The sequence below is a fragment of the Lissotriton vulgaris genome, chromosome 1_1 (genome assembly GCF_964263255.1).
Source record: "Lissotriton vulgaris chromosome 1_1, aLisVul1.2, whole genome shotgun sequence".
NCBI lineage: Eukaryota > Metazoa > Chordata > Amphibia > Caudata > Salamandridae > Lissotriton > Lissotriton vulgaris.
The window spans coordinates 1414226686-1414253599 of record NC_141685.1 but is presented as its reverse complement, the minus strand read 5'-3'; the positions used below and the strand labels follow the sequence as shown (position 1 = coordinate 1414253599).

The 26914-nt window shown below is 39.0% G+C and overlaps 1 protein-coding gene across 1 annotated transcript in view; it reads left to right on the top strand.

Annotated features, from left to right (window-relative positions):
* LAMB4 (laminin subunit beta 4) overlaps positions 1-26914 on the top strand; it is a 790532-nt gene that overhangs the window by 375577 nt on the left and 388041 nt on the right. Inside the window, exons 12-13 of the mRNA XM_086967212.1 lie at positions 2920-3029; positions 25305-25384. Coding sequence (XP_086823338.1) covers positions 2920-3029; positions 25305-25384 — 190 coding nt within the window. The remainder of the gene's footprint in view (positions 1-2919; positions 3030-25304; positions 25385-26914) is intronic.

Here is a 26914-nt window from a genome sequence, read left to right as displayed (position 1 = left end):
TAGTATCAGACAGTGCGCAGATAATTGGTCAAGGATTGCATAACTGATGTCCTATTTGTTACTGATATACTACAGAACTTAATCTAATGTTACATTTTACACAAGGAATGTAGTAAAACATTATCCCATAAACTGGGGTCTATGAGACATCCACAGACCTGTCTACAGTCATCTTATAATGTATAGATGTGGGTCCGTGTCCTATGGGACCAACAGTACAATATTTCAGCCAAATGCAAACATCCATAGTGGGTATTAGAAATAGCCAACACGTGTTTCATCTATATGGCTTTTTCAAGGCTATAAAAGATGCACAGTTATCACGATTGACAGATTGAGACAATGATTTAGTTAAAGGGAGATTTAAAGAGAAGTGAGAACGAATAAAAGTAAAGAGTGAGTATAAGAAAGAAATGAAGAAGTTAACTATAACTAAGAAATGTAGGGGCTGATTTATCAACATTTCATTCAACACAATGCATCAAGGCACCTTGCTGTGCTACGTGAGAGGGAGAGGACAGGATACCACATTTTTAGTATTATATTGCGCATTCTTGTCCTCTTCTAGCTCTGGCGCACAATGTGCTGTCTTGTGCCAATGCAGGCACCCTTGTGCCATAGTTCAAGGGTGCCTGTGTGTGGGCAGGATTGTTTTTGTGTAGGAGGTGGTTCCTTCCTGCATAAAAACGAACCTCAGATGCACTTTTGTCTTTCTAAGTCTGCTGTAGAATGCAGGACACTTAAAGGAGGAAACAAGGAGGAGAAATAAAGATATTTCTCCATGTTCCGCCTCCCTATGGAAGGTGTAGCATTTTGACGTATTCCCAGGTTTCCCAGTCTTGGTAAGTCAGGGAATGTGCCAAAATCGATGATTGGATGCGTGTAAACACCCATGCTCTACCAATTTAATTCCTCTCAGGGCAACCTGCATCACTTTTTGCTCTTTTGCCTTGTGAATGTTGGCATTTCCTGATCATGTGTGTACATCCGTCGGAAAATTTGTGTGCTTCAGTATCAGGGCTGGTTGACTAGTGCTTTCATTTTGAATTTTCTTCTTTCATATTCTTCTTTCCATGTCTTTTATTCTCCTCCTTTTATTTTAAGTTTTCTTAACAGAATACTACAGCTCTCAAGGCAGTGCTAATAGTCTCTTGCTTGCTGCTCATTTCTGCAGTGTGCCACCATCCACATGGCTAGTTCCTTTAATCCAGGAAATTATTATGGAATGCTGTTGACTTTAGTCTCTTATTGCTTTAGCATTCCAGGATGGACAAATCTTTTGTTCTATATGTGGCGGCCATGCTTGAACTTAAATCAATAGACTATTTACAGTAACTTTGCAAAGTGGACACCAGCTCAGTCAGTCAAAATACTTTATTCGATTTCATTAAAATCATAAAAGGTATAAAACAGTTATGAACATATAAAAAATACATATTACACTTGCGTTATAATCAGTACATTGGGTTATAATCAATACATTGGGTCAAAAGTTAAACTACATGAGGTATGCAATTAATAAAAACACCAGCTGTTATGTTTAGTTTCGTTATTGCAGATATATGCCCGCTGTGTTCTTTTAACTCATCTTGCATGTGTTGTAGAGTCTCTGTGCATTTTATTGTGGTTGTGTCAGAGGGTGAATGAAAGAATGAGTCAGAGAATTGATCAACGGTACATGACTGCAAAGAAGAGCAACATAGTGCTTGTACGATGACTTATTGAATGCCTACATTCATCAGTGACACTAAAGGCAATTTCATTCATAAGCCAGATCTATTAGTATTGACATTGCTTGTTTTTCTTTTTTCTCAATCCAGCATGAGCTTGCTGAGCTCCGCCGCAGTTATTCGTAACTGATGCACAGATAGAGCCCAAAGAATCTCAAAATGTCTGACATTTTGAGAAACCACTTGAGAAAACTATAAAAGGATGCAGCATGCAATGGATAATTGTACCAGATGTGAGCATATGTGTCAGGGTAGAATGTGAGGGATTTTATAACTAACCATGAAGAAAAAGATCAAATTAAGGGTTTGTTCAGCTAAACCCAGTGAGTGCAGTGAAATATCATTGCAGTTTTGATGAAAATTAAGGGGCCACATCAAAGATAGCCTCCGCACTAGTGGCAGAGGGACCGCAGTCATGACGAGGGGCCTGAATTCGTGGCAGGGGCCCGCACTCGTTTATTTGTTTGTTTATATATATTTATTTGTTTATATAGCGCTAGAATCGACCCCTGAAGGGGTATCTCTGTGCTTAAACGGACTGCGACATGGTGGTATCTCCACGATGCATAAGTGCAGTGTGGAGGTCCCGCCATGAGTGCAATGCCTGTACTACGAGTGGGGAACTCCCAGGACTGCGGGCGTCTACCACAAGTGCAGAGGCCCTTTGTGAATCTGGCTCTGCGTGAAACATTTATATACTAGGAAGATATAGGGGAGGTATGCAATATATGTTATCACAGAAATTAAATTGACACACCTATTTTTGATAATGTGTATAACAATCTTGAGAAGTTATGATGCATTTGGGTGAGAAACTCTGCTGTGATATTCGTACAATCAGCAAAACAGGAGCTCTGTAGGAGCCACGTGCAATGTCGCATGTGCATCTTCAAACCTGACTGAGTCTGCAAAGCATACCACACCTCCCTCCAGTGGAATAGTTGTAATATCATGAAAATGAAAAGGAGGGTCATTCGATTCATGTCAAGGCAGGGAAAAGAAACCTGGCTCATGCACACCTTCTTTCACGGAAAGGTGAAAGTAAACTCACATGAATACATTTTTCTGCTAGTAATTTGATCAATGATCCTTTTACAACCTGCTCGTTGTAATTCACCATCGGCATAATGTTTAAGTTTTAGTTCATCTCCAATGGAAAGATGTTCCATTCCTTTGTTTTTTCCTTCAGATTGCAGCTGTAATCCCTGGGGCAGTGTTCCCCTTTCAACCTGTGATCCTGTCACTGGAGAGTGTCTGTGCCAGCGGCTTGCAACAGGACGTTATTGTGACGAATGTCTTGTAAGTATTGCACGCTTCCCACTTAATCAATAAGTTTAAACGGCACAAACCTATCCAGAGATTCAAGATGCAGATGGATGAGGCGTATCAGTAGTGTGACTCTACACATGTTCACTGGCATACTCCTTTGTGCACTACAAATACAACAGTCTGTACTGGCACAAGGGCACAATGGCACGAGTTGTTATTTATTGACAGATATGTAGTTTGAGCAACGTTATTAGCAATGCAAACACAGCCACTATTGAGCTACTCGTCTCAAGACACATTTTGAAGAGTGCATCAAGAACTTTAGGACCTGCAATTATTCCCCACCTTTCGATGTAGAAGTTGTTATATAATGCACAGTAGAACACTGGAGTCCACAGTTCTCAGAAGCTATGTCATGCATATTGGGTTATTTTATTATGTCTGATGCTGTAAAAGTCCCCTCTCTCAGTCTTTATATTCCCGCTTCTCACCCTTATGCTTATGTTGTCCATTTCCTTGGGCAAATCAATGCCCTATGCTGCCTAATGTTATACGTCTGCCTTCCTCAGTCTAATGAGACCCTTTGACAGTAAAGAGGCTTGTATTGTCATTGGATAACAATTCAACAATCTAATAATCTCAAAGTATCCCAATTTGTAGCAATAATAAATACACATTTTACCAAGAATAATGTGCCTACAAGTGTAGGACATCAATGTTGTATCAAGCTAGAAGGAGTTCTCTGACAGTTATCACATCATTTTGATTAGCTTGGTACAGCTTGATAGTTTATGGATATTCTTATATTACACATAACAGAATGATTTAGGACTTGCCAGGCAGTGTACTTCTTCACAAATGTACAGAGTACCCTGCCAGACAAGCTCTCAGCGTGCACCTCCTTTACATAGTTGTGGGCCTTAAGTATTCTTTTGCTATAACCCGCGTTGGCTCAATCAATGGAATACTCTCCCCAATGGCACAATTGAGTGAGGTCCTTTGCGGGAAGGGCATTGCCTCACTTGCCCTATTTAGGGTGAACAGTGTAATGTATTTTTTTCTTGTCATAGCATTCTTTGACCTATGAATGCATGTGTATTTCGTGGTGGACACAATTTACTTGAAGTGTGTGCTGGTAGTATTGCGTGCCCGAGACCTTCGTGTGCTCAGAAGTAAGGGGCATAAGTCGCCTTATTTACAAGGTAGTGTTAATGCTGCCTTGTAAATAAGGCCCCCTTTCATGCTACGTTTAGCGTGAAAGGGGTGGGCAGTGGGTGTTGCGGTGCGTGTTCCACCGCACCACCCATTGATTTTGACGAAGCTCCCTATTTACAAGGGTGGAATAAATAGGAGCCGGCACCAAAATTAAGACCAGGGAAAACCTGGTCTTAATTGGCGAAACGAGGATAAATGTTTTTTTTCTCCTCCTTTTTCCTTTTTCAATGTGTGCTGCCTTGTGCCGCACACACGGAAAAAGCAAAATGCTTGGATTGTTTATGTGTAGCAAGGTGCCCCTTCCGGTACATAAAAAATCTTTTTTTTAAAGTGACATTTTGGAACTTCCATGTGTGCTGCATTAAGCAGCACACATAGAAGTGACAAATCACCATTTACAGATTGTTTATGTGCAGGAAGGGTGACCTTCCTGCACATAAACAATCTTCTCCTGTACACAGACACCCTTGCACTATGGTGCTAAGCTATTAAACCTAGAGCCAGCACAGCGGGGAACTCAAGGCTGACCATATTCTTGTAAATATGGTGCAGCCTTGCTTTTCTGAAGTGGCGGAGTACATATGGCCCTTAGGTTCTTACCTGCACTCATTGTTCAATCAAGCACCAGTGTGATCTGGATTAATTTGAATATGAACCCATTGTCTAATCAGACCACAATCTGTCTGAAGGCACGGTGTGACCTGGGAGGCAAGGTGTGTGCCGGGGGACTTGTGTGCTGATGTCGTAAATGCTTTCAAGATCTTAGACATGAGTTGGTCTTTAACTGAAAACCCTTTCACATTTCCTATTCCATGACATTCTTAAGTGAACTTTTCACCTTCCTCGTGACAGTGTGGGAGTTGTGCCTAAAAACGTTTTTTAAACCATAACCAGCTGTGTGGTTTCTACTTGGGCTTGATGTTGCACAATATTTTCATGTTTCATAAGTTTTTACAGCATGTTAATTTTTTATATTTCCTACAACATGACAATCCAGATCTCAGCAGCCAGAAACATCCTAAATCTCCCACACAGAACTCACATCACAGTTCACCTCAATAAGATCCACTCTTCCCCAAGGAGGCTTCCCATGGCAGAGATACTGCTGGTGGCATCCCTCTGGCGATGTCGAGCAAAGACAGACTCGGCTGTTCCTACAAGCTAGAAGTTAAGGGAGGTAAGGTAAGGTAAAGGTATGGTCACAAGAAGGGTAAAGGTAGTGCTCTGTGGAGGACTACCCTGGGTATCCAATATGTTGGTAATAATGGCCTCACACACCCTTGCGAGTGTCATGCTTCATCATTGGCGTTTGCTCCTCGTTGGGCAGGCGGTGCAATACCCAATGGGCTCACCTCAGAGAGGGGCTCTTTGGGGGAGATCTTTTTACCAACTGCCTAAGGGTGAAGTGCGGGTGAGGGGCCAGAAAGGAACGGATAGTGTAAATACGTGGGTTAAAATGTGGCACAAGGTACCAGAGATCACTTTATTCTGGTGGTCCCCTGCCACATGTAAAAACAGTGGGTAGCCTATGATTGCTGGAAATTAGGATTCCATATCACGATCTAGGACTACAAGACATTTCGTGAGGTCAACATGTTTCTCACCTATGCACACTGGCTGCGATTCTTCAGGACCTAGTGGTTACATCTATCTCTAGTACGACATGACCTAGATTAGTGTCAGTTTAAACCCCAACCGACTCAGGCCTCCACAACCCCTCTACCTTCACGCCACACAGCGGGATGGTCCCAAATGAAATCCTGGCGTTTGAGCAGGCTGTACTGAAGGACATTGGAACACTGAGACCTATTCAGAGACATCAGAATCTGTCCAGAACGGAAATGCAGATGTTGAACTCCCTGGCCAATGATGGGACCATCACCATTAAACAGGCAGATAAGGGTGGGGCGACAGTAATAATGGGCACCACAGATTATGAGACAGAGTGTTTAAGGCAACTAGGGGATAGACGCTACTATACCCCAATTCCATCTAACCCAACCGAACGACTGAAAACCGCAATCACAGGAATTGTTGAGTCCGCAGAATGTCAGGAATGGATCTCGAAGAAGGAGGCCGAATTCCTTGTGAAAAAATACACGAAAGTGCCTACTTCTACACTCTGCCCAAAATTCACAAGGGGACCACCCCAGTACCTGGACGCCCAATTGTATCGGGCATAGGCTCTGTGTTAGAACCTCTTTCGCAATTTTGCGACCACTTTCTACAGCCTCTAGTGAAGAGAATCCCGTCCTATGTCCAAGACACAAAGGATGTTCTCCGTCTCCTTGACAACCTACAAGAAGACGTTCAAATTGACTTTCTAATCACCCTCGACGTGGAGGCCCTTTATACAAACATTCCACAGAGGGCCACACTCGGGATGATTGAGGGAATTCTCAACACTGAGGAATGGACTTCTCCCACACCGCCCTCCTTCATCATGGAGTGTGCAAACCTTGCCCTGACTGAAAACGTCTTTGAGTTCAAAGGGCAACATTACCATCAAACCCAAGGAACTTCTATTGGTAGTACCTTTGCCCCCTCGGTGGCCTGCCTCTACATGGCTGACTTTGACGAGAAACACATCAATGGACCAATGAACCCCTACCATTCTAACATCCAACTTTGGAGGAGGTTCATCAATGATACCCTCATACTCTGGAAAGGGACTGAAGATCTCTATATAGAGTTCTTCAACTGGTTAAATACCCTTAACAACTACCTCACCTTTACCATCACTGCCTCTAACTCCAAGATAGCATTCCTGGACCTGACTATCAGACTAGAGGGGGGTAAAATTGATACTACTATGTATCGGAAGCCAACAGACCGGAACAGTCTACTCCTGTTTACAAGCCACCATCCAAGAGCTTTGAGGCTGAACCTTCCCTTTGGACAATTCCTGCGGGTTAGGCGCAATTGTACCCTCCTCACAGATTATAAAAATGAGTCCAAAATCCTATCTCGTAATCTGAGAGAGAGAGGTTACCCATCTAGGGAGGTCTACAAAGCAAAAAAACGGGCACAGAACAACCACAGAGAGGCTCTCTTGGAATATAATACTCCTACTCCACAAGACAAAGATCTTTTGACCTGTGTAACAACCTTCTCCCCAGTCTCTACTGAAATTAAGAAAATAATAAAGAGACACTGGTAGATTCTCAACACAGGAGATCTCAACCTTGCAACACCGAGGTTCGCCTTCAAAAGGTCTAGAAATGTCAAAGACAACTTAGTGCACACCAGGCCAAAACACGTGGAAACCCACAGGCAAAACACACTCTGGCAACTTCCACCAGTGAAAGGACACTACCCCTGTGGTTCTTGCAGTGTATGCCCCTTTACCAGTATCACAAAGTCTATTCAACTTACTGAGACATTCCTGTGGGAACTTCGATGCCACACCAATTGCAATACATCAAATTGCATCTACTTGCTCAGATGCCCCTGTGATCTTCAATACGTGGGCATGACCGCTCACCCTATCAAGATCCGCATCTCGGAACACAGAAGCTATTTCCGTTGCAAAAAAACAAACATGAAGATGTGTAGGCACTTTATAGACCTAAACCACACTGCTGACTCACTGAGATGGCTCATCCTTGAGACACCGAGTAACAAATCAAAACAGAACCTTTTTCAGAAAGTACAGAGGTGGATACATAGGCTGTCCTCAGACAGGCGGGACTCAATGAAGACATACCTTGGAGTACACTATAACACCCATGACTATACTAGTGATACCAATTAAGATAATTCCCTTATGGTCGAGTATGGCTTGGAATATATGAAACATTGACGACACATATATTTTAATAAGATTCCAAGAATTGAGAATATACTCCCAACTCCGAATTTACTTATTGATAACTCCACCACTCCAACATTGCATCGGTTTCAATAAGGATGTGTCCCTTCCTATGAAATACACCATTAAGATAATTCCCTTATGGTCGAGTATGGCTTGTAATATATGAAACATTTACGACACATATATTTTAATACACTTCCAAGAATTGAGAATATACTCCCAACTCCGAATTTACTTATTGATAACTCCACCACTCCAACATTGCACCAGTTTCGATAAGGATGTGTCCCTTCTAAGATGGCCCCGTGTATACACTGGGTATCACATGACCTGCATGGAGAGACTATCTTGACCACGCCCCAAACAAATCACTTAACTAGACTCCTACCTGAGGTCTCGGTACTATCCGGACCCCGGTAGAGATGGGTAGGCAGATCGTGCGCTTACCATGGCTGTAAGAAGTACGTGAAATCCCCTTTTCTGCATCGCATCACGCGCTTTGGGATGCGATAGCTAATACCCCATTAAACGAACAAGCGCGTAATGATCACGATCTTAGACGCTGAGACACCGAAACCGGGCAGCGACTCCCTGCGCTCATGTAGATATAACTGGCTAGCACCGCGCTAAACAAATAAGCGCTGCTTGATCGCGACCCATTATCCGCTGAGAAACCCAGACCGGCATGTGAAAGCGCACCCGGCAACCCACCCGAGAGTAGAATGAGAAAACGCTCGATATAACTACACACTGCAGAACAACGAGCATTCTCTATATACGACCCGCTTTTTGGTCCGATTTAAGCGCGAATATAACACATATAACGGGCAATACGAGGAGAGACTAATCTACTCTAAGCACTAGGTCGCCTTGATCTATGGGGTACTGAGATGGTAGACAGTCAAAATATCGAGTTGTTAATGTCGATGTACCATAATATCGAGTCCAAAATATCGACGGTACGAAATGTCGAAAACAAAAATATCGTCGTAGAATATATCGATTCATGTGTGTGTTAAAAATATCGAAGACATGAATGTCGAAATCAATAATATCGATGGTGAAAATATCGATTGTCAAAAATATCGATATGTTAAAGTGATGTTTTAAAGTATGTTAAGTAATGATTTATTTATATGTTGTTTATATATAAGATCATTTTTATATATAATTTTATTATTTTTAGTAAGAAGTCTAGGAGCGGGATGTAGAGTTTATAGGGGATAAGGGTGGGTAGTGTATTAAAAAAGTATAGTGTAAATATGGAATAATAAATTTCGCATTTGAAGTAAATTTATAAATTTGCGAAATTTTAATCAAAATATTTATAAATGCGAAATGTTATATAAAATTATTGAGTATTGTTAAATTATTTGTTCTTTGATTTAGGATATATATTAATAAATTGTGTAAATATATCTAAATATTTATTTTTTTACTAAATAATTGTATATTAATCTTAGGAGCGGGATGTAGAGTTTATAGGGGATAATGGTGGGTAGTGTTTTAAAAAAGTATAGTGAAATTGTAAAAATTTAAATTTCGCATTTACTTTAGATTTCAAAATTTCGATATTTATAAAAATTGTTTGGGAGTAGTCGAAATTTGAACGAAATTTATGGAGTACATTAAACATTATGAATAATTTTTGTGTATGTACAAAAAAGATTTTTAAATAATAAAATATTACATTACATATTTATATTATTTTTACTATAAATTTAGGAGCGGGATGTAGAGTTTATAGGGGATAAGGGTGGGTAGTGTTTTAAAAATAAATAGGGTAATTATATAAATTTAAATTTCGCAATTTCATATAAATTTGCGAAATTTCAAAAATTGAAATTAATATTTCGATATTTGCGAAATGATATCGATTTTATTCGAATATAGTATTTATTTTTTAAGTTTGCTGTTGTTTATGTACTAAAATATATTTGTAATTATATTATTTTCATATATTTTCTGAAAATATTTGACTAATTATGTTATGAGTGGGATGTATATTTTCAAGGGGATAAGGGTGGGTAGTGTATAAACAAAGTATACTCTAATTATAGAAGTAAAAATTTCGCCTTGTATTTCATTTTAGTTTCGAATCGACATTTTATATAAATATTATTAAAATACGAAATTATGAACACTATTAGGTTGTTGTTCTAATTTGAGGTATTTTGTGTATGTAGTAAAAAGAATCAAAAATATATAATGTAGTAGATATTAAATAAATAAATGTGTCATATTTTTAGGAGTGGGATGTAGAGTTTATAGTAGGTCAGGGTGGCTAGTTTTATCAAAGGTACATTTTGTGCGTTTAGGGTCTGGTTTTTGTGTATGTGCGAAGGGGTATTTTAACTGTTCAGGGTCAGTTTTTGGTTTGTGTGTAAAGGGGTATTTTTAGGTTTCAGGCTCAGTTTTTAGTTTGTGGGTAAAGGTGTTTTGTCAGGTTTCAGGGTCAGTTTTTAGTTTGTGGGTAAAGGGGTTTTGTGAGGTTTCAGAGTCAGTTTTCAGTTTGTGGGTAAAGGGGTATTTTTAGGTTTCTGGGTCAGTTTTTAGTTTGTTGGTGAAGGGGTTATGTTAGGTTTCAGGGTCAGTTTTTAGTTTGTGGGTAAAGGGGTATTTTTAGGTTTCAGGGTCAGTTTTTAGTTTGTTGGTTAAGGTGTTTTGTCAGGTTTCAGGGTCAGTTTTTAGTTAGTGGGTAAAGGGGTATTTTTAGGTTTCAGGGTCAGTTTTTAGTTTGTTGGTTAAGGTGTTTTGTCAGGTTTCAGGGTCAGTTTTTAGTTTGTGGGTAAAGGGGTATTTTTAGGTTTCAGGGTCAGTTTTTAGTTTGTGGGTAAAGGTGTTTTGTAAGGTTTCAGGGTCAGTTTTTAGTTTGTGGGTAAAGGGGTTTTGTGAGGTTTCAGGGTCAGTTTTTAGTTTGTGGGTAAAGGTGTTTTGTAAGGTTTCAGGGTCAGTTTTTAGTTTGTGGGTAAAGGGGTATTTTTAGGTTTCAGGGTCAGTTTTTAGTTTGTGGGTAAAGGTGTTTTGTAACGTTTCAGGGTCAGTTTTTAGTTTGTGGGTAAAGGGGTATTTTTAGGTTTCAGGGTCAGTTTTTAGTTTGTGGGTAAAGGTGTTTTGTAACGTTTCAGGGTCAGTTTTTAGTTTGTTGGTAAAGGAGTTTTGTGAGGTTTCAGAGTCAGTTTTCAGTTTGTGGGTAAAGGGGTATTTTTAGGTTTCTGGGTCAGTTTTTAGTTTGTGGGTAAAGGAGTTTTGTGAGGTTTCAGAGTCAGTTTTCAGTTTGTGGGTAAAGGGGTATTTTTAGGTTTCTGGGTCAGTTTTTAGTTTGTGGGTTAAGGAGTTTTGTGAGGCTTCAGAGTCAGTTTTCAGTTTGTGGTTAAAGGGGTATTTTTTGGTGTCTGGGTCAGTTTTTAGTTTGTTGGTGAAGGGGTTTTGTCTGGTTTCAGGGTCAGTTTTTAGTTTGTGGGTAAAGGGGTATTTTTAGGTTTCAGGGTCAGTTTTTAGTTTGTGGGTAAAGGGGTTTTGTGAGGTTTCAGGGTCAGTTTTTAGTTTGTGGGTGAAGGGGTATTTTTAGGTTTCAGGGTCAGTTTATTATTATAGGGGTACAGGGAAAACATAAATTAAGATTATTTTTAAATTAAAATTATTATATTAAATTAATTTTAATGCGATTACATTATTAATTTTTAAACATTTCATTTTTTATAGTAATTAATTAATATTTAATGTCCTGCAGTTACTTAAATTAATTGTTAATTGGTGTTGGAAGAGTAAATTTAATATGTTCTGTGTTCTGCACTTACTCTAATTAAATGGTGATTGCATTTCTAATTGTAAATTAATTACTGTTTTTGAGAAGCAATTACCGAAAGTAAATGGTTATTGGAGTCGGAATATTTAAACATTTAATTATGTGTATTTAAAAAATTGATATTATATGTATATGGGTGTATGAATAATAATTTTTATCACTTCAGTGTATAGTATGTTATTTATTTACATGTGGTATATAGAAATAGATATAACATTACACTTATAATACATTTGCAAAAATTCATAAAAATGATTTTGTCATAGGTAATACAAAATAATGACACCAGTTTTCTTTCCAGTAAATTTTTTTATTCAACACTTGAAATATACGAACATATATACATTTTATTAAGTTATGTTTGGTATACATATAAAAAAAAATGGAGGACAATGTCTTTTTAATAATCACATTTTATAGTAATTTTCTTGACAAGTACTTTTAATTTGTAGAGAAAAAATGGTTAGTTCACATAATGTAATGTATGATATTATACATACATAATACTATTATTGTTTCTTAATAAAAGATCAACATGTGTAATGAAAAACATAAGTCACTAATTTTTAATACATATAGTGATATACTGATGATGATATTAACATATGAACACTTTTAAAATTATAATATAATATAAATATCCTAATTTGAACATGGACATCATCATCAATGATTCTTTTAACATTACAATATTCTTATGTATGATTATTATTATTAATAAATACGTTTTAATAATAACAATTTTCACATATTAGTCATATTGTAAACATTTAAATCTGATAAACAAAAACAATATTACACATTTAGTTATATAATAATTTTAATAAATATTACATTAAATATTTTCATTTTTTTATACTTAATGTAATAAATATTAAAAGTATGTAATATATAATTAATATACAGGCAAAAACATTTTATATTCACAATATACTATACAATTTTTTTAACATTACACATAATTTCGAGCCATATATATAACAATAATCGACATTTATAGTAGTTCTTTTCACAGTTACATATAATTTGGATCGTTTCTTTTGTAACCACTCTTTGTCTTTTTGCGTTATTTTGGTAAATGGAAAGTCGCGGTTGGAAACAGGTTCACTTTTGAGTAGGTACGAATCTACTTTTATATTGTTAAAGTATTGTAAATTATAATTAAAGGTTATATTTTGGTATTTTGGGGTTGAGAATTAAAGTATGACTATTTACATATAATGGAGTGGAATCAATACGTATTTTCGGTCACGAATTTTTGAGCCATTTAAAATAGTTGGAGTTAATGAGTATGTGGTATAATTTAATGAAATTATAAATAAATAGGAATATTATCTTTAAATATTCTGGGATATTCGTTAGTGTTATGTCGGTGGGATTGTTTAGCTGTTTTTTTTTCTCGTATTTTGAAACAGCTATTTCCGTTTCCGATAAAATATTTTTAAGGGAAAGGAAGTGTGTTTCAGTTGTTAGAACGGAGATGATTTACATTCTGCCTTTATATTTTGAGTTCTGTGATATATTTATCACACTTTAAGATAACAGTCGTTATTGTAAATGGCATTTAAATAGTCGTTTAATTTGGATGATGGATAGTTTTTGCAGAGTTAAAGAAAACATAATTAATGAATCGTTGGATTAAGTGTTTGATATTTACACATTGTATTGTCGGATAAAGGATTATCTTTATGATGTTCTATTTAAAGGTAAGTTATAAATTTATGTTCTTTTATTTGGATGGAAGCAGTTCTTAAAAACAAATATTGTGATATAATAATATATTTATTTAGTCTTTTTAGAATAGTGTTAAAAAATAAATTAGACTAAATAAATTTTTTTTATTATATTAAAATATGTGTTTTTTTAAATTAAGGATATTGTTTGATCTCTATCAATTAATTTAGTTATAGCAATTAGTTCAATGTTTTGGCTATCATTTTTAAATATTCCAGTCCTCTTGTTGTAGGATATAGTTGGACTTGCTGTTGTAGATATAAATACATTTGAGCAGTTTGTCTAGAGAGTTTTGGTTTCAGTTGTATGACTGATTGCTGCATACGTAGTTCCTGAAAGCTTTGCTCTTTTTGTATAGCTGAGACTAGCTTGTGTAATGTGGGTGTTGTACGTCCAGTAGAAGAGAGGAAGGCATTGTGCCAACCTTCAACAGCATTGTTCGTTTTTGCTTCTTGGTTGAGTGTTGATAGATAGACATTCCACCAGGGAATTGCAAATTTTGGCTGGCGTCTGTGGCCTGACCTATGTAGTCTTCCTACCCAGTTGTCCTCAAAGTAATCTAAAAGTGGGGCGAGTCTTTGCTCATTTTGGGTGTAGAAAGGACTTTCAATTAACAAATTGTAATGTTCGGCCACATCAGTTACTGGTACATATGCCAGAGCAATGAGATGTTTGATCTGGTATGCAAAATTTATATTTGTTGCATACTCAACACTAAGGGCAGATTTTTGTAAATGTCTCCAGAGACATTGATTGAAATGAAAATAACATCCTTGAATGGATGTGTGTGGGTACGTTTTCAAAATAGAATTAATCATAGCTTGCTCGAAGTCTATGATGATTTTCATTGGGAAGTAGTCAGAACTTTGTTCCTTTATTTTTTGTAAGATTTCAGAGTAAGTAGTGGCTTGTTTGTTTGGTAATAAACAATATATGAAGGGGATACAGGTATTATGATATTGCCCATGAATTGTGTATAACTGGTAGAAAGGTTTTGGGCATATAGAAAAAGTACCATCCATCATCCAAGTAGTACTTTCAGTTAATTTTTTTATATTGTTATTAGTTGCAAACATGATTATTCTTTTGTCCTTGCTATGATTATCATAAAATATAAATGGCTCCTCATTATGAGTAATTACAAGCTCTGGCGGAATTATGACTTCTTCAAAAGTTTTTGGAGTTGGTATATTGGGTCTACTTGCTTTTTTGGTTCTTGCTATTGTTCTTTTAATGGTAGCAATAGATGGTAGCTGACCTCTTGCTTCTTTGGGAACTTTAGGTAGTAATTCTTTCAGAATTACGTTGGTAGGTAATTCTGATCTGGTACTTAATTCCTTGATATTTTCAAGAGTGGATCTCACTTCTATTTCGGAGATGTTTGGTGGGTGATTATGTTCAGTGGTATTTATAACACTAGTTTCCCTTGTTGTAGCACGGCCATAGCATTTATTGGAGTAATATTTTGTACACTTCCAATTCACTTTAAGGTCTTTTTGTTTCTCTTGAGTATAAATGTAGCCCATATAGCATAACAAAAATTTCCCTTTCTGAGATGTAATAAATCTTGCATCATCAGTCATTCTTTACTTCTGGTATCTAGAAAAGTTAATATACAAATATTAATACAATATGAAATGTATAAAAGATTTTAAATAAAGCTAGTATTCTTCTAGTAATTTACTTACCAACAGTAATGTTCTATTTATCGAAAGTAGATGCTTGTTTAGTTAGATGTTGTTCTTGTATTGCCACGGTCTGTTGAGAAATAATTAAGTATGTTATAGGAAAAGTTACCATTTTTTGCTTGGTAACTTAATTTTTAGGTTATAATGTCTCTAAAAATAGTTTTGTTTATAGAATGTAAAAAGAGAAATTTCAAGATTATACTAACAGATGCATAAAAAGAGTCATTTTTATTTCTAGTACATTCTATAGAGTTTATAAAGACTAGTTATGTTTTATTTATGAACTTACCAAGAGAATTATAGTAGTAGCAGAATGTTTGTTCTTTGATGTGAATTATCTGTTTTCTGTACCTTTGAGTTCTGTTTAGAGAGAAAGATGATGAAAATTACTAATGCGTTTATATGTAATATAAATAATACACATTTGTTATAAAGCATTGTTACTTAATTGCTAAAATGAATCGGGGATGATACATGTATTATGAGTAAAAGCACAAAAAAACATATTTAAGAACAGGAAGATTATACTAACAGATGCATAACAAGAGGCATTTTATTTTTAGTACATTCCATAGAGTTTATAAAGACTAGTTATGTTTTATTCATGATCTTACCAAGAGAATTATAGTAGTAGCAGAATGTTTGTTCTTTGATGTGAATTATCTGTTTTCTGTACCTTTGTGTTCTGTTTAGAGAGAAAGTTGATGAAAATTACTAATGCGTTTATATGTTATATAAATAATACACATTTGTTATAAAGCATTGTTACTTAATTGCTAAAAAGAACCGAGGATGACACATGTATTATGAGTAAAAGCACATTAAAACATATTTAAGAACAGGAAGAAAATATTTTTTACACAGCATTGTAACTTTTTTTACTCAAAACATTCTGCCTGCACAATATGTATTAAGATTTACAGGCTAAGAAACAAGGTATAGAGTTTTAAATTAGGCCAATAGTTGGCTAAGAACGCTAAGTAAATGTTAAACATATGTAGATACCTTTTTTAAATGTAAAGTGTCCTGTATCTTGAAGTTGAAGTATAACTTGATTTGTTTGTAGAGTCTGTTTAAAGGTAAAGTACATAAAGAAATAACAAATTAGGTTACAAATCTTGGTCTATAATTAATAGACAAAAAAATTAGAATTTATTAACAGAGCTATATGATTACTTACTTGTAGTTTTAGGACGAATTTTCTTGAAGAGAAGAATATAGATGGTGCTCCCAAAATTGGCAGTATGTGGTCACGAAGAATATTTCCTGCAACTTGTATGGCTGTTTGTGATTGGTTTATATAGTCTATGTGTAATTAAGTTTGCCATCTGATTGGTCAGATATGTAAAGACGAGTTACTATTGGTTAGTTTGAATTTTTTTTAAGTAAAACATTTAAGATATATCTTCTTATATAGTTTATGTAAAGGAATTAAAATGATATATTTATGTAAAATAAAAGTCTTGTTATAAATAAAGTTTATGTAAAATGAGTACTAAGTATTAAATAAGTATGTTTACAAAGAGTTTATATACAAATAGCGTCAGTTAGCGAAAACATAATATTGTACACTAAATGTTACTTAATAATTTGAAAATACATTAGTGAAGTCATTAGAAATGTGTGTATTACTTAGAGAATAGATTTATTGGTGTTATATATAAAAAAAGGAGTATAATTTAGCTATCGATATTTTGATATTGACGAAAATAGTGCTATCGAAATTTTTGTATTCGATATTATTGTAGTGTGGTATATGTAGTATTGAGTGTCGATATTATGGTATTCGAAAATAATGCTAACGATATTTCTGTAGACGATATTTTTGTGCATCGATATAGTTTGCTCGATATTTTTGTAGTTTACATGTTAAGTATAGGGTGTCGATATTAGTGCTATCGATATTAGAGACTCGATGTTATAGTAGGTCGATTTTTTGGAAATCGATAATCTGTCAGTGATTCACTGAGATAACCACTAGCAATTGGTGTAGAGAGGGAGCAATAGAATGCACCCTTTTGAACAGGCACCGCCTGCCCAACGAGGAGCAAACGCCAATGATGAAGCATGACACTCGCAAGGGTGTGTGAGGCCATTATTACCAACATATTGGATACCCAGGGTAGTCCTCCACAGAGCACTACCTTTACCCTTCTTGTGACCATACCTTTACCTTACCTTATCTCCCTTAACTTCTAGCTTGTAGGAACAGCCGAGACTGTCTTTGCTCGACATTGTCCCTCTGGGCTCTGACTGTGGCTGGACCTTCCATTCTGAGATTTTCCTGAATGGTAATTTGAGCCCTTGGATCTTGATGTGATCCACTTCCCCTCCTTTTTGATATATCCCTCTGGCGATGCCACAACCCCAGCAGAGATATAGTGCACATTCTTTGGGAACATCCCTCCCTTGCGCAGTACTGGGCTGCAGCTTGGAACACAATGAGGACTGTATAAGACATATCTAGCACTCTGATGAGCCACATAACACCCTTGCATGTCACTGCCAAATATCCAAACTTTACACATCACAAACCTTGGTGGTTCGCTGCTGCACTAGCTGTGGCAAAGCTATGCATATTGCGTCAGTGGATAACCAACCTATGCCCTAACATCTAGGCATGGATCCAAGAAATGCCTACGAGAGCTTGTGATTTATCATTTGAATGATCGAATGGACACATTTGCCCTGACTTCGGGTGCATTCTTAGAATATGCTTCTGGTTGAGGTGATCCCTACAGACACCTGTACCGGAGTGTGGACACACCACTCTCTTCTTTACTTTCCCTGTGCTTTATGATGTGGGAAGGTTTATCTCTTACGTGGGATTAGAGGATGACGAGTCCGCCTGGGCTACAATGTTGATGAGTGGTTTCTTTATGGGGAGGTTTCCTGTTAACTCTTCATGTTTTTGGAATTTGTTTCTCCCTTTTCCGCTTCCTTGTCACCTTTGGTGCAGATGTACAAGTATATATTTGAAACCTGTGTATAATACTGAGCTTTATAACTGTATGGTTTAGTACTCAGTACAGTTCTACCACTTACTTTCCTTTTGGGAGGGATGGGGAGGCTTCTGCAGTGATGTCTTATTTGTGATGTATGCAGTTATAAGGATGTGTATACCTGATATAGTTCTCTACCAAATATTGTGTACACCTTCCTAAGACTTATTACATGTGTAGCATGTGTAAAACTACTGATAAAGAATTGATAAACAAAAAAAGAAAGCTGAAGGAAATGTGCCTCATTCAATGAAGATAGACTCTATACTGGTTACACTTTTTTTCCCAGGAACCTTGATGTGAAAAGAGTTGTCTTAATTTACTTGGCTAGAATAGCCTCCTTTAGTCAGTTCAATTCTTTATTTAATTTTAGCTCAGCTGGACTGGAAAGGAATCATGCTGTTCAGACTCTGAGTCAATGGGTAAAGTTGGTAATTCCATTGGCCTGTCAAATGCAGACGTTTCCTTGTCACCTATGGGAGTACAGGGAAGATTCACAAGGGAAATGGTGGCATCATGGACTGAATCTCAGAGTCCTTTGCTGGAGATATGCATGGCAGCTACCTGGGTATCTCTGTCAAATTGTGGAAACATTACAGACTCTTATAAATAGATTGTAAGGATCTTTTTGGCACAAGAGTTCTATCTAAAGTAATGTTTTAATAAAAGTTGCACATTAAATAGGCGATCTTCTGAGCCTCTCTTGTGCCATATTCTTCTTCATTTTTATTTCCCAGCTAATTGCTTTGGTATTTTCTCAATTTATAATAGCTGAAATGAGAAAGTGATGAGGAAGTAATGTTTAAACTGGTTGCTGGTAATTCTATTAATCTGATTAATTATTCCTTGTTTCAATCATGACTTGATACCCTTCCTCGTATGATTGGCAACCAGTCTAGACTGAAGGGGAAAGGAAGAATAATTAGGGTAAAGTTTGGTATGATTGGGATGTACTGGCGATAAGCTATGTATTTATTGCCTATTGTAAGGAGCAGGCTTATTTGCACATGTTTGAGATTTTAGCTGTTAAACAGATCTGTCTACCAGAGATGTTGCGCCTCAATTTGTAATGAATAAGACACACAGATGATTGATAGAATGCAAAGAAAATCAAACATTCACCCCCAATCAATAGAGATGGGTTAAATCCATTGTTCTTAGGCTCACCATTCCACCCCAGTGTAGACCCAGCCATATGGAAATCAGTCTTGACCCTGGGCCTCATGGGAACAATCCAGACCAAACTGCCTAGCCAGGTCCTCCCTGGGCCAGAAACAAGCATCCTGGGACCAGTTTCGGGGCCTCACCCCTCATCAGCCAGCTAGCTTGAATCCAGTTCCAAAGTGAGCCTGGGACCCACGCCGAGGCATACCCGACACACTTAGGGCGAGAAAGCAAAAGACACAGAGATGATGGACGGAATGCAGAGAAAATCTAACATTCACCCCAGTCAATAGATCAGGGTTAAATCCATAGTTATTTTGCTCACCATGCCACCCCAGTTTAGAGCCAGCCACATGCAAATCAGTCCTGACCCTGTGCCTCATGGGAAAGAGGTAGGGGGAATACAAGGGCATGTGATAATAATGATGCCCCATTTCTATTGGCTTCATAATATAGTGGTGCTTTCTTAGTTTGTTTTATCATGAAATGTTATTAAGACGTTAAAGATAGGTCACCTACTGGTACCTGGCTAGCGTGAGTTGCAAGCTAATTAACCCCTTCACTGCAGGGTGTTTTCCCCCTGTATGCGGGGGGAGGGGGGCCGCGTGCAGCGCCACCGTGCTCAGCTCGTCATGAGGCACAGTGGAGCTGCACTCATGACGAGCTGAGCTTGTCACAGCCACACCCGTTTTGGAACGTTCAGCACAGCGGGGAAATTATCCCCGCGTGTGAACGTTCCAACGGCCGTGACGAGCTCAGCTCGTCATGAGTGCAGCTCAACCGTGCCTCAAGGGTTAAAAAGATTACATGAACAAATCCAGGGATGATGCTACTGGGAGGCACTAATGCTAGCTCCTAGATACTGAGTAGCATATGGTTCATCACTATAAATATTAATAGCATTTCATAAATTTACATATGCATTGAAACAAAAAGTTGTTGGTACGATTTTCCCTGATTTTGAATACCCGACTTAAATGCGAGTGTGGCCGGTACTGGCAAATGTCTTGCAGTCAGTGCTTAAGTTAAGCCAGTGGTTGCTGGTTGGTGCCCATGAGGCACAGGGTCAAACTGATTTGCATATGGCCATGTCTGAACTGGAGTGGCAGAGTGGGCTAAAGAACGGTGATGGATTAAACCCAGATCAGTTGACTGGGGGTGAGTGCTTGTATTGTCAACGCTCCGTCCATCATTTCCTTTGGTTTTAGGTCTCGCCTGTCGATGCGCATGCGCATCGAGCAAGCGAGAGTATTGGCACTTATCCACTCTTTATCCGCACTGCAAGGAATCGTGGCGATTCCTTGCAGTGCCCGTGACTTTTAAGCTCAATGCGCATGCGCATTGAGCTTAAAAGCGCGTGCACGTCCGTCTTTGTTTACCCGCTCCGCCCCCTCCCCTTCCCGCCGTCTCGCATTTCCCCTGTCGCATTTCTCCTCCCCCCTCCCCTCTCTTCCCTCCGTCTTGTTTATTGTACCCGCTCCGCCCCCTCCCCTTCCCGCCGTGTCGCATTTCTCCTCCCCCCTCCCCTCTCTTCCCTCCGTCTTGTTGTGTTTGCAGCAAGAAGCTTCTTCCTGAGCGTTCAAAGTAGCGGTTTGTCCGTGGGTGTCAGAGGTATATATTTTTTTTTTCCTCACTCCCTCTCACCCTTTCTGTCTCGCGGTTTTTTCTTCCCATTCCTTTGAAAGTATTGAAGATAAGTTCAAAGAGCCGGCTCTCCCTTCCAGCGCAGGAAGTGAATTAAAATGACAGCCAACTACAGGAAGAGTAAGGCAAAAGGCAACTTTTAACGCTAATGTTGTGCCTCGCATGAGAAATATGCGTGTCTCTGTCCTTCGCAGCGCTTCCACCGGCAGAAAAGGCACATTTCGATACTGTCTTCAGTGAAATTAATTTTTCGCGTTGCTCGGCCATTTTATGTTGCGCTTTGTAACTATCTTGCATGGTCTTCTAGGCACGGTTATTGGCGTTCATTATCAGAGAAGAGACATTCTCTTGTGTCGTAGTCTGCAATGTATATTATTTACCTCCTGTTGGGTTCCTGCGGCTTTTCTTGCAGACTAGGATCGGTTTTGTCAAGGTTACATGTCTAGTGCTCAGTGGTTTAACTCTGAAACAAACCCCCTACTATTTTGGTTGAAACGTGGGTGCGGTTCTTAAATCCTTAGACACGGGGAAGAGATAATTATCCATGCTTCTCTTAGAATATTAATTAATATTCTAGTCACAACCCCCAATGCCGAACCCTAAGCTTTCAATCAGCTGACTTAGCAAACCTTTCAGTGGGTGGAGCCAGGGAGATGCAGGAAGGACCCATGCCCTGAACCCATTCACTTCATAAGGTGCGTTGTTCGCTTTTTTCTGTCATTTATTGACAGTCTTACCAGGCGGCAGCAGCAGCAACTGGGAATGAGAGGTCTCCTGCCCACATGTACTTGAACCCAAACAAGGATTTCAGCCAGATGGCACTTTGGATTTGTTTTTCCACTTGCATGTAAAAATACATCAAAGCCATTGCAGGCTTGCCAAAGTCAGACCTATTGTCTTTGGCCGTGCTGGTTTGTGGTGGTGTTTACCACAGCGGACATGCTTTATGCTTGCATTAAGGGTATCTTGTTCTCTTGAACCTTTCTTTCTGTTTCTGCACCTATGTTGGTATTACTCTTGTAGCAGTGAGGCTTTATTGTAACAAGACCCTTGCTTCCACCTAATGGCTGTGTTAGGTTTAAGTTTTTTCAAGACCGTGAGATCTTTTTGTGTCCTGCTGCTGGTGTGTGGCCAGCTATACAACAGCTTTTTATTCATTACTATTCCAAAAGCACTAAATTGGAAAGAGATTCATGATAACAGTCAAACGAACTGTTGAGCCCGCGCAAGAAGTGAGGCCTTAAAAGCGCTGAACTCGCACCATCTTTGGTAAGCATACTTACCCAGAAATGATTTTAAACTCGCAATGAACAAGCAAACAACGCTACTATCATGGGCGCAAGAAAAGGAACGCTGCCAAAAGCGTAAACGCTTGTGGTAATGCATCAACAAATACAAAGGTTTCTACAAATCCATATTTTCTGTGGTAAGATTTGGCCTCTCACCAACAAAGAATGTCCTGCTGCTGTGCGTCCCAGAACCTAGCTTGCCGTTTGGTTTGGGCCTGCCTCTCTCAAACATTAGCTTACTTGACTAACTATTTACAGCTGTTGGCTGGAGACTGTCATGTCTGGGTTCATTATGATATTCCGAGCGTTAAAACATACACTGCCAAACGCGCCTTCACATCCTCACCCCCTCATCCTCACACACCCTCACCCCCTCATCCTCACACACCCTCACTCACCCTCACCCTCAATCACCCTCAACCCCTCACCCTCACTCACCCTCACTCACCCTCACCCTCACTCACCCTCACTCACCCTCACTCACCCTCAACCCCTCACCCTCACTCACCCTCACCCACACTCACCCTCACCCTCACTCACCCTCAACCCCTCACCCTCACTCACCCTCACCCACACTCACCCTCACCCACACTCACCCTCACTCACCCTCAACCCCTCACCCTCACTCACCCTCACCCACACTCACCCTCACTCACCCTCAACGCCTCACCCTCACTCACCCTCAACCCCTCACCCTCACTCACCCTCAACCCCTCACCCTCACTCACCCTCACTTACCCTCAACCCTTCACCCTCAACCCCTCACTCACCCTCACTCTCACTCACCCTCACTCTCACTCACCCTCACTCTCACTCACCCTCACTGACCCTTAACCCCTCAGCATCACCCTCACTCACCCTCACTCACCCTCAACCCCTCACCTACCCTCACCCTCAACCCCTCACCCTCACTCACCCTCAACACCTCACTCGCCCTCACCCTCACTCACCCTCAACACCTCACCCTCACTCACCCTCAACACCTCACCCTCAACCTCAACCCCTCACCCTCACTCACCCTCACCCACCCTCACTCACCCTCACTCTCACTCACCCTCAACCCCTCACCCTCACTCACCCTCACTCACCCTCAACCCCTCACCCTCACTCACCCTCACCCACCCTCACCCTCACCCTCACTCACCCTCAACCCCTCACCCTCACACAGTGCAATAGGTCTCAGACCATTTCAGTTAGAGCTTTTAGAAATGTTTATGGCTTTTTTTATTTGTAATTCTTTAGCATTGGCTACAGGAAACAAAAATGCTAAACATTTACAAAAAAAACCCATAAACAATTCTAAAAGCACTAACTCTAATGGTGCGAGACCTATTGCATTTCCAATGCTTGTTTTTCTTTGTTCGCCATAAGTTGGCAGGGTAGGCTCAGACGTGAGTCCCTTGCTCACTTTGCCACTGGATTCAAGCAAGTCGGGCTGAAGACGGCTGGAATGCCAGAAACCGGTCCTTGGTAGCTTGTTTCCGGTCCAGGGTAGTCATGGCTTAGCAGTTCGGGCTGGACTGTTCCCATGAGGCACAGGGTAAGACTGATTTGCATATGGCCATGTCTGAACTGGGGTGGCAGAGTGGGCTAAAGAACGGTGATGGATTAAACCCAGATCAGTTGACTGGGGGTCAGTGCTTGTATTCTCAACGCTCCGTCCATCATTTCCTTTGGTTTTTCTTGGTGCCACCAGCACTCATTTGAAGGGGACTAGCACTTATTTTTGTGCATCTTACATTTAACGAGAGCAAGAGAGAAATAACCAAAGTAGAAAGACGAAGGAAGAAAAAGACAGAAAACTCGTCATAAATGGTGAAAGCAGAAACATACATGAGTGACATAAAGGAGCAGAGAGAGTCTGGTAATGGAGTAAATAGGTAGAATAAATGCTACGCTGTCTAGGTATTTGGCACGCCAACATTTAATTGCACCAGGCATGGGCTTCTTAGCCGAACTTTGGGCACCAGCGCTCATTGGTTTACATATTAATCACTGGTCTTGATGTGGCCAGTGACTACAACAGTGGTGACACTACTGTACATATTCCATCAGGCTGGAATTTGGTGGCAGGTGCTTGGCAGTACAGAGGGAACAGGTAATTTAATTTAGTTTGGTAAAGGACGGATAACGACTGGTCGCACTCAATGCTCAATTTGAGACTGTAGTTTCCGGTGCTCGACACTAGCACTTAATTATTAGCACTGGCACGTATGACAGTCTGCCACAAGGTGGCATAGTTTTTTTGTATTCAGAGGCAAGCACAGCAACTGTTATTTATTTATTTAATATACCTTGAGAATGACTTATACCTGCGGCCAAAGCCATTCTTTTAACTTTAGGGGTCCTGAAAATGTCAGAATTGTCACACTTGAGGGAGTGTGACTTATTAATTATGCTGGTACTCTAATTGACAGTGACAATGGGCAGGTCAAGTGGAAGTGGCCTTCTGACTAGAGCCCTGGCACCTATTTAGTATACAAATTAAGCTCTGGTCGCACTGAGGTGCAGCACAAAGAATAAAAGAAAAGCACAGTGCTGGCGAAGATGGAAGATTCTAATTTAGATGAACTGTGGTCAGAGAAATGTATTTGATAGGAAGAATTAGGATGATAAATAGATGTTTTCTGAACTGTGCAACAGGTGGGCACAAATTTGTTAATCATTCTGGTTCCAATGTACAAATTTTAGAGCGAAACTTGTTACCTTCTCCAGGCTTGAATGATTCGCTGAAGAATTCCATCTTAATTACAAGATAACTCTTCGAAATCAGCTTTGGGAATTAGCCCTAAATCTACTACTGATCCACTCAATTTCGATGATAATTCAATTTAGCATCAGTGACTTTGAGCTTTTTCAGCTTTTTCAATGGTTCGCTTTCATATTGCAATGTACATTGTTTCTCACCACTAGAACAGAAAAATAATTTTGTTTTTCATTTTTGCAGCCAGGTTACTGGGGTTTGGGCAACATGTTACAAGCTTGCACTTCCTGTGACTGTGACATTGGCGCAGCCAACAGTAACTTGTAAGTACACACTCGTTTTTTGATTGTATGTCTGTTGAACAGTTTAGTGGTGGTGTTATTTTATCAAAATTGAATGACATCTTTACCTACTTAAGAGAAGCTTCTAACCCCTATGATTAGTTGAAGCTCAACCATGTATTTTGCAGCCTATAGACTGCATTCATACTACAATTATGCAAATCTTTTCTGAAGAACAGCTTTTGGATTAATTTTGTGTTCCTTCTTGTGCTGTGCACCTACGATCTATGACTCACTCCCCTTTCAGTTACAGAAGGTCATGTGTTTCCTCACCTAAAGGCAGGTCCACTAGAATTATGAGGCAGGGGAGCACCAAACTATGTGGCAGGGTTGACTAAATTATGCGTCAAGACAAGGTAAATTAAGTGGTATAATGCAGCACATTTTTTATAGCATTACTTCATTCTCTTGTAATTTCTATACATGGAAATACTGTCACAAAGACTTTGTGTCATTAGTGCCAGTATAACAACCATATACAGAAATAAGCAACTAAAAGATGAGCAGTTAACCTGAACGGCCTCCCACTGAGCGCAAACACATTTTGCAACGTTTTAATAAGTTTGATCTGTTTGAGCTACAAACAGTTATTTTGTTGCAGATTATCCTGCAGATGATTTAGGTGGCAAATTCGGAAAATCCATATTTATACCCAAAAACGCAGCAGACGCAGAAACCCATAAACGCATAATTCCAGTGGCCCTGCCTAAAGGTCTTTTATTGAACAGGTACAGCATAGAGGAGCCATTATTCTGCCTTTGTCATGACCCCCAACTAGTAATTCTGCCCTTGTACGCTCCCTATACAAACACACCTTGTCCTAACTGTGAAACATGAATCCTTTTTAAATCTGGCTTGATGCCGTAGCTGTCTGAACTCCTATTGTTGCCTGTTCTTTAAAATATGCATAGGTGCGGGCTATGTCACAATATGCTAACAACTGTTTGCTGTATCATTCCACCTCCTATAGGCTCGTATTGCCATAAAGGAGGAACTATTTTACATTTTAAAAGTGCACAGACCCATCACACATTAAAATTTCCATCTCATAGATGCATTATATAGAATATATTTTTTTCTGTTTTTCACTGCAGCAGGGTTTTTCATTGGCTTAATATATCTTAATATTGGTGGCAATGCCTATTACCTTCTATAATGCTTGCAATGCATTTTGTACATGTGAAAAGTTCCTGCCTTGCTAATTTATATCTCTGATGTGTTTTTTTAATTGTGTGCCTCTGTGCAACCTGCTTATTCTCTCCAAAGTTACATGCAGGCTCCGACGCCTTCCATGCCTGGTTCATGATGTGTAGATCTGCACATAAATAATTAGCATGATAGGTATGTCGTTTTTTATTGCAGATAAACTGGCGGTACAAACATGTATATATTTACATCAGCATCAATAGATGTCATGTGTTTACAATAGGAGGCAAAACATTGCTATATTTGTACTGTATTTCTTTTTCATATAAGCTCTTCTCTAGAGAATTCTCAGTAAATACCGCCCAC